The 9144-nt window shown below is 29.1% G+C and overlaps 1 protein-coding gene across 1 annotated transcript; it reads right to left on the bottom strand.

Annotated features, from left to right (window-relative positions):
• Positions 1-1302: 1302 nt before the first annotated feature.
• Positions 1303-8710, bottom strand: LOC145331502 (uncharacterized). The gene is made up of 17 exons (XM_080176196.1): positions 8648-8710; positions 8217-8284; positions 7785-7852; positions 7253-7360; positions 6864-6938; positions 5496-5651; positions 5193-5238; positions 4989-5093; positions 4425-4510; positions 4310-4358; positions 4114-4208; positions 3943-4041; positions 3770-3841; positions 3197-3272; positions 2358-2812; positions 1809-1898; positions 1303-1455 (listed from the first exon to the last, which is right to left on the bottom strand). The coding sequence occupies exons 2-17, from the start codon at positions 8262-8264 to the stop codon at positions 1389-1391; spliced, it is 1695 nt and encodes a 564-aa protein (XP_080032322.1). The 5' UTR covers positions 8265-8284; positions 8648-8710; the 3' UTR covers positions 1303-1388.
• Positions 8711-9144: the final 434 nt, after the last annotated feature.

Genomic DNA, 9144 nt, shown 5'->3' with positions numbered 1-9144 from the left:
TGATTAATATATGTTTTAGTATTTTTATGTGCCTTTATTTTTGCATTTAACAATGATTTATTAAACCAAATAATTTTCCTTTAAAGCCAAAGTTTCCAAAGATTCTTAACCGTAGAGAAAAATGATTTTTAAAAAGCAATTAAGATTACGTGGTTATAAATAACTGGAATTATGAACTAATTGATTTTGTAATTTCAGGACTTTGAAATAATTTCATCAATAAATCTATATTCAAACCTGCTGTTGAAACTTGATGGTTCCTGGTATTGGGGGTTTGTATGTTCGCCAACAGATCTCGAGAACTTCCCGCTAATTCGGAAGTCATACTCAACCAAAGTGTCATGGTTGAGACAATCTTCTAATGATCTACAGTATAGATGAACTACCTCCCTTTCTTTTTCAAAGACCTCGTTCGTCTGATTCTAAAATATTTTCTGCTATTTTGCTGTGTTAATATAAGCGACACCATTGGTTGATTTTCAATGACCCAATAGAAGGGTTGCACAAGGTAGTTGCGATGGGGAGATACAGTTATTTATTAATTTAACCCTTTCTCCCTCTAGTGTTTTACTCTAATGTTTTAAAGTTGACTTTTATCATCTCGAAAACGTGAATTTAGGTATCTTTGACTCCTCTTTAGCTTCTCGTATGACACGCACCTAACTCAACCACGTCTGCAAGCCGACACTTTACCTAATACGCGAAAAATTTTATTTATATTAAAAACCCAAAGATTTTAAATCATATTTAGAATCCTAATTCCTATTTTATGATAAATAAGAAACAAAAAAATTTGCACCATTTCATGATTTTCTAAATTTGAAAAGGAAGCTTAGAAAATTGAGACCTAATTGACTAATTATAACAGTATTTTGTGCTGTAGTTTAATCTAAAAATCTTTTTTTATTGATTGGTCGGTTTTTCTGTAATCTTACGCTGTTAAGTTTTGGTGTTTGACTTGAACTATGGACACTTACTTACTTTGTAGTATTGCAGAATATATTTTGCTTTTGTTTACATGAAATCCTTAGTTGAAGTTTAAATCATTACATAAATGACCCTACCAGGTTTGCTGGAATTATTTTCTGGTGGACAGGATTTCGATATTGTGCAACTCCTTTTTTACTTTACTTTGCTATACAAAAATTCCTTCTGAATCCAGAAAGATTCCTATAACGATAAGCTTCTATTCTTTCTACAGCTACATTAGAAAGTTGTTTATCTATCAATAGCAACATAGGGTAAATACAATCAATTTTAGACTATTTTTTCTAAAAAATGACAATTAGATAACAGAATATTAAAATCAAAATGTTTATTTAATTCCAAATGTAACAATGATATTTTATTAAATTTTGAAAAGTATATTTTTTAAGAACAAGAACATATCAGCACATGACTGGAACACCAGAGACAACTTTCTTTTCTGTCTGCTCTACTCCATCCACAGTACTCCTAAATAAATCCTTATATAAAAGCAGTAATAATGACAAGCGAAATAAATCTAAAAAAGAATTTGTGAAGAAGATAAAAAGGTCGTTTACTCTTTTAATTTCCAACCCACCACCCTAACATCTAAAAATCACACATAGATAGGTTTTGTGTTTTTTTCGAATAAATTTTTTTGTTGGTATAAGTTGATATAAAAGTAATGGGATGTTTATAGGTCAGTCTGTGTGTCTTTTTTTATCAAAGAATACGGTTCTCCTATACAAAAAGGTCCTGGAAGGTTAATAACTATTTGGGGGAGGGTTTCTCCTATTTTAAAGCCACTTTTAGCACTAGTTTTCTAATTATAATTAACTTACATGAGATAGCACAACCCTCTTTCTTTCTTCATGACAGATGCATCTTTTTCAAAGTAGGTGTAGGCAATACAATTAGCATTTTTCACACACCTAAAATTATCAATACTTTAATGAGATAGAATAATGGGTTTCAAATTTTTAACTAAAGAATAGTTATTTCTCGCATCGTTGGCATTGGGGGGGAGTTGTGGGTGAGTAAGAAATTTTTGTTTTATTTTTTTATCTAGGTTAGGTTATATTTGTGAGAACCCTGCAGGGCTAAGTGTCTCCCCGCAGAGAATAGGTATATAAATAAAACTATTCCACCCCTTAATCTAAATATATTTTTTTTAAATAAAGGGGGTTGTTAAGTGCTTTAGGAAAGCACCAAAAAATTATGTAAACAAGTAATATGTCAAAAAGAACCTGTTTAATAAATCCCCTTTGCTATTTCCAAAGAAATGGATAAATGTACATACAATTTGAGTTTTATATGAGTTTTGAGTTGCTTATAATCATGCAGGTAAGATGGAAAAAGAGATTGTTGATTAGCTTTGCAAAATTATTTACCTTTTCTTGCAAATCTCAGCATTCTTAGCCTTTTTAACCTTCTTGAAAGCTGGCTCACCACTATACACAACATTCATTTCCTCACACTTGAAGGGAATCATTGTTGGGGTTGGGTCACTAGGAGCATAAGACCAAGTTTGTGACCAGGTAGTAGAAGATGGAACTTTCTCCGTTGTTGTCATTGATGGTTTTGTTGTAGTATCAGGAGTAAAAATCCCCTCTCTTATGTTAGATGTTGTAGTGGACCAATTTATTGGCCAGGACCATGTAGTACTTGGAACTGACTGTATTGGTATATTGGTAACTGGTTCCCATCTTTCTGTTGTAGTAACAAAAGGTTCTGTTACAGAGGACCAATTACAGGTGCCAGATTCATCTCCAACTGCAGCCATAGCAAACCTGTTTTCTGTGATGACTCGAGCATTATTTTCTGTCTCACTTCCGGTTATGATACCCTAGAGAAAGCTTAAGATGAAAAAAATAATTCTTCATGCATTATTACATAAGTTAAGAAAATAATTTCAATTTAGCTATTAAGAAAATTCATTTATCAATTTTGGGTACATGTCCTTTCTCATTTTTAATGTTATCTATATCAATTCCAAGAAGTTGATATAAAACTCAATTATCAAATGTATTTACAAAGATAATTTTTTAACATGATGCAATGTTAATTGGTCAGATGGCTGCCAAATAAAAAAAAATTGTAACTTTTCTATAAAAGTTCTTTGTAATATATGTATTTAAACACTTGAGTTAGTTCTAAAAGCTACACAGTACGCGTCTTTGGTTTCCAAAAACTAATACATTAGATGATAGATAAACTTCATTTCATTTACCTTGAATTTAGCAACAGGAGAACTGAAAATGTTAGCTTTCCAATAATAACCTTCTTTTGGGTAAGCCATATTTGTCCTAAATTCAGATTATTTCAATGATATAATATTTAAAAAATTTAAATCTTAAAGAATCTATGGTATGAAGCTTAACTTTAATGTATAATAACCTACTATGCCAAGAATGTACATAGTTATATTTTCTTATGTTTGAAATCTGATAAATTAATCATAATTATTTCTTAACAATTAAATCTTTTTATTGCAATAACAGTGTGAGACTTGTATACTATAATCAATCCTTCCTTTTAACATACTTCTTCCTCCAATATGATATTTATATATTGCTTGATATTATTTTTTCTATTTTTGTGTCTTACTTATATGGCCTGTATGAAAACAATGTATGAATACACATTGCTGAATACTTCCTAACTTTTAGGAAACTGCCAGTTGGAAAGAAAATATTTATATAAGTTAACAATATCAATAAAGTTTAATGTAATTGTATATAATATTCGTTTTTTATTGTTGTTCTTTTAATATTTACACCCAAGAATAATAAATCTAATTTACCTGTATCCTGTTTCACCAATGTAATTACCATAACCATATTCATAGTATACTCTTTTATTTTCATCCGTTATTCTAAAAAGTTTATTTTTATTAGATTTTTTTTGCAGAATTATGCTCCAAACAGTGCAATGAACTATACAGCAATTTAAAATACATCATTTAATCTTTGTAACCTGTCATGTCTGCAGCCAAAGTTATGACCAAGTTCATGTCCCATAGTGTAAGAGCCAAGAGCACAACTCTTTTTTTGTGCAGTTAGAGTCATACCATTTCTATAATTATCAAAAAGTATATTAGGAATTAATGTTTAAACTTTGTATCTCATTGAATTTCATTAAACTCACCTCCATCCATCTAAATATCCTATACCACAACCAGTAAAATCGTTGGCAATTAGAGCAGCTGCATCTGCCCCTCCTCTTAGCTCTTCAATAGTATCCTAAGCACAAAAACATCATTTGATTTTCATTGACTTTCTTTTTTAGGTAAGAAATATCTCAGAAATTAAAAGGTAGCATTTTAAATTATTTTTATATATACCTTATATGTTTCAAATGCAGCCAATGTCTTTGAGCTGCTTTCAAGGTCACTGAATTAAGAGGTCAATACAAAAAGTGTTCTTCAAAAAAAATTACAATGACTTGAAAATAGTTACTTTAGTTCAGCTGCTTCAATACAATGAATCTCCATCCTCACAGGTATCAAGCTATTGATATATCCCTGATTAGTTTCTGCAGTTACCTGAAATAAGTTATCAATCACAAGAGTGTGTAACACATTTAGGCTGGCATTAGATGTTTCTCATGTTATTAAAACAAATTTCTTTTTTAAAACAATGCTTCCACCTCCACAATGTTTGTTAAGGGTTTTATGGTGCCAAATATAAATAATCAATATCCTGGCATTTACATACAAAAAGATTTAACACTTAAATTAGAATAGTTATTTCTCAAATTGAATCATTAACAGCTTTCCATGGATATAAATTTTACCATTAAATGGTTAAAACCAGATTTTTAGCCCTGAGATGCTGAAAGCACGGGCTAAAAACTGGTTTTATTCTTATGATTGTATAATTTATACTCATAGAAAACTGGATAAAATACGATGCTATACATAGTTTATTTATATGGATTAGAACCAGTTCTAATTTACTGGATATTAATAAGTTTGGAACAAATATGAGAAATTATAATTCTTTTATTTACAATTTTATGACCTGATCCATGTACAATTCAATGTCATCTGTTGTTTCTGCAAACTCCTTGGTATAGTAAAACTTGATGCTAAATGTCACAATAGTGGTGTTGTCATTTATACCCTGATAAATTTCAACATAAATTTTTAATATTTTTTTGGAAAAAATTTGAATTTGTTGAAAAAAGCATTTATTGTTTTGGATTAATTGAATGTTGATTTCCTGTTCTCTTAAGGCATTGGTTGATCTTGAATCCAACTCTCTTATTCTTCTAAAATAATTAATTTCAAATTTGGAAATTTGGTTTAAGGCCAAGTCCTGTAAAATGAGTTATTTAATCAAACAAAATTTAACATAAATGAATATTTAAATCCCAAGGTAATAAATGATCGAGCGATAGCTCATCATTCAATACCAAAACATTTTTGTCATGTTATCATTTCAATCAAAATGTTTTAAAAAGCTTTATAAATGAATATTTACTTAAACCAAATATCTTGTTTTTTTTGCAATGGAATGAATATTTACCTAGCATTGCTAGTAATTGCATCAACTCCATCATTGTCAACAAAAGCCTTGGTATCTTCTTCTTTCCAAACATGACAACCTTTAAACTTTTTGCAGGGTTCCAGAACAAAGTCTCTGCCATCTGGAAGATCAATATTTCCAAATACTTTTCCCTTCCTAAATAGAGATACACTAATACTACTTATGTTCAGAATTTAGTAGAAATAAAAATTCTCATTAAAGGGAGTGTGAACGTAAAAATTTATCATCTGATTATCAAATCTTAACATTTACTAAGCACATTTCACTACACTGATCAACCAAAAATATCCTATTCACAAAAATATCCAGAAATAATGCCTTGATTTTATGGTATTTTGAGAGGGAAAAAGGAAAAAACAGGGAAAATCTGAACTTTTTTGTTTCTTATAATGTTTGTAGGGATATTTAACTTGTCATATATAGTTGAAACAATTTACTTACTGTTAAGGATTTATTTTATGTTATAAAATTGCCAATTCGTTTTTTTATAACGTAGTAATTAGGTAATAAAGACATATTTTAAATTCGTATTATTGACAAAAAAATACCTCACTGTCTACAAAGGGTTGAATCTCATAGATTATATAAAATAATAATATCCTTTTTTATTGTGTTGAACAATAAATAACCCACTTTGGAAAATTAGTTTACCCTTTTATCAGACTGTTTATAAAGAAATATTGCGTTTTTATTATTTACAAATTTGTAATTAAAGGTGGGCGAGAGATGGGCCATTTAAAGTTAATTGGATACTAATAAAAAACCTGTTTCTGGCTTTGTTATTGTATTTGGTTTTCAATAAAAAAATATTGCTTATTTTATCAATTTCTAAGTAACTATACATTGGATTAAAGCAAGGATTATGTTAAAAGCCAGCTTAACTGTTAGGAAAAATCTAGAACTATGTGAAAAAGTTTAATTTTAGCTATAATGGGAGAAAAAAGCAATTTAATGCACATTTTATATAATACGGAAAATTTCTTCCTTTCCCCGTGCCTTATAAAAATCGTCGGAAAAAGCCGTTTTTTAAGCAAACAAAAGCGCGTTTTGCTCTATCTGTGAGATATTATGAATGAGATAATGTTAAGATTTGATATTAAGATGAGAAAAATTTACGTTCACAGTCCCTTTAAATCTGCAAACTCATGATATTGTGTATTTCCCAAGCAGCTGGACTGTTGCAATTATTTCGTAAAAGGATGATTATTTCAATTATATTTTACCAAATGATATTTCATTAAGATCACATAAGAAGGTTGATCAAGATCATTTTTTAAACTTTTTTCTTTATAGTAACTACAAGTAAGTTTTTTTTCTACTAAAGTTATTGTTATAATATATTGTTACCTGTAGCTAAAAATGGCTTCACATCCTTCTGAATTTTCATAAGCAACAGATGTGGCAACATTTGGTCCACCTGATCTAAATTTAGAAAAATTTTGTTGTATTCATTTGAAACCGATTAATATCCAGTGGATTAGAACCAGTTCTCATTCATACAAAAAATTATGTCTAGCATCGTATTATATCCAGTTTTCTATGAATATAAAAATTTACGATCATAAGATTAAAACCAGTTTTTTTAGCCCGTGCCTTCAGCATCTCAGGGCTAAAAAAATCTGGTTTTAATCTCATAATTGTACACCTTATATCCATGGAAAGGTGTTTATTATATGATGAGAGAAATAACCATTAAAAACAATATATGAGGTATATAAACAAAAGATTAATATTACCTAGCCATTGAATCTTGAATGACATTTTTCTGTTTCATATTTTCACAATTTGGAACAGACAACTCATCAGCTTTGAATGCTTTTAGGTTTACCATGGCTGCTGAGCAACTACATAGAGTCAATTTCAAAATATTTTAAATGATAATTTCATTAGTATTACAAAGGCAACTTAAATGATTTTACTCCTGGCTCTAAAATAAAATTAGCATCATAAAGTGTAACAGAAACAAAATTGATAATTTGATGTCCTCAAAAAATGATTTATGTGGAACAATTATATAAGGTAAATAAATTAAAAGTAAAAAAGGAGATGAAATACTATGTTTTTTTTACATTTATAAATGTAGAATGTAGATGATTAATTAATAAGAGCAAAACAGATAATAAACTGTTAATGAAATAAAATAGTAAGCTCAGTTTTATACACATTTCTTTTGATATTACTAATATATTAACAATTTATTTTTTATTTAACACATGATTCTAACGAACAACAGTTAATATATTACAGCAATTAAAGTTTACAACTTACCTAAGAGATCCTTTGCATGCTCTGATCTTGTCTGTACTTTTAGATTTATCTACTGTCACAAGTGAAACCTACATCATATCTTGAATTATACATCTTTGTAAAATCATATAAAAAGTATTAAACATAAAAAATCCCATTCAAGAATTTTTTTGTTCTGTAGATCTAAAGCTAATAAAAAAATCATTTAAAATTGTAATCACTAAAGTTTAAACATAAGAGTAAAACACTAGAGGGAGAAAGGGTTAAATAATTGTATAACGCAATGACCTTGTGCCGACTCTCAATTGGGTCTTTAAAAATCAACCAATGGTGACGGGAATATAAACACACCCAAGTTTTAGAAAATAATTTGCTTGCAGACGATAAAATCCATTGGAAAAGGGGGAGAGGTAGTTATATGTATATTACATCTATACAATAGATCTGTTGTACCTGAAAGGTTGGAGAAACCAAGGAAAGAAGAAACAGAATCCAAATCATGTTACACTAATTTACTACACCTGTAAAACAAACTATAGGTCTCAGAAATTTCCCTTTTTATGACTGTCTGTCAGTATGTTCACCCATTACAGGTGGTTATAATCATTAATATATGCAAATTATAATTATTAAAAAGTCAATAATTTAAGTTCCTATATCACATACAAAAATAATGAGAGAAAATCCAAGAAAAGTGGCAGTTTCAGCCCCCTATAATTCACATTCTTTTAAAACTATTTATAATAGATAAAATTAAGTTCACAGTTAGTGGAATTACTACAGCAAGTTTATTATAGGTATTATAGCTACAGAAAATTCTACAGGGTAGACACAAAAATACGATAGGAAATTAAATGGATTGGTATGAATATTAGTAATCTTACCTAATATTCAGATACTTGTATCCGGACAGAGGTTGTAGATGAATAATGTTCAGAGTAGAATATTAATTTCTTTTATACAACTCATTACTAAAAAGATATACACTTGTAATTGACAGAACATTGATTTATGCATTCATTCACATTAGAGAAGGGGACTTTTTAATCAAAGCTACTCTATAATTTTAGATGTCCGTCTGTCTGTTGGTCTGTATGTCTGTCTAAAACGTTCATGGCGAAAAGTTATTTTCTCAACTCGTATTCAAGGCGGCTAAAATTTTCAGGGATTGAATAAGTTCACATTTTAAATATTGCTACAAAGTTTCATTAAGCTTTGCTTATATTTGGGGTGCTAGATCGATTCCTAGTTTTTCACATCATAAATTTGAAGAGGTTGCGTGATTTTTTAGTTTATTTTTTTATGACACATCTCTATAGTTAATTTTTTTCTATTATCATAAAAATATCATCCATAATTTTTTAGCTTTGCTGCTTATTAA

Source organism: Acartia tonsa, chromosome 11 (assembly GCF_053477335.1).
Source record: "Acartia tonsa isolate MP-2025a chromosome 11, ASM5347733v1, whole genome shotgun sequence".
Taxonomy (NCBI): Eukaryota; Metazoa; Arthropoda; class Copepoda; order Calanoida; family Acartiidae; genus Acartia; species Acartia tonsa.
Note: the sequence above shows the minus strand (reverse complement) of the source record. Positions and strands in the feature narration are given on the sequence as shown.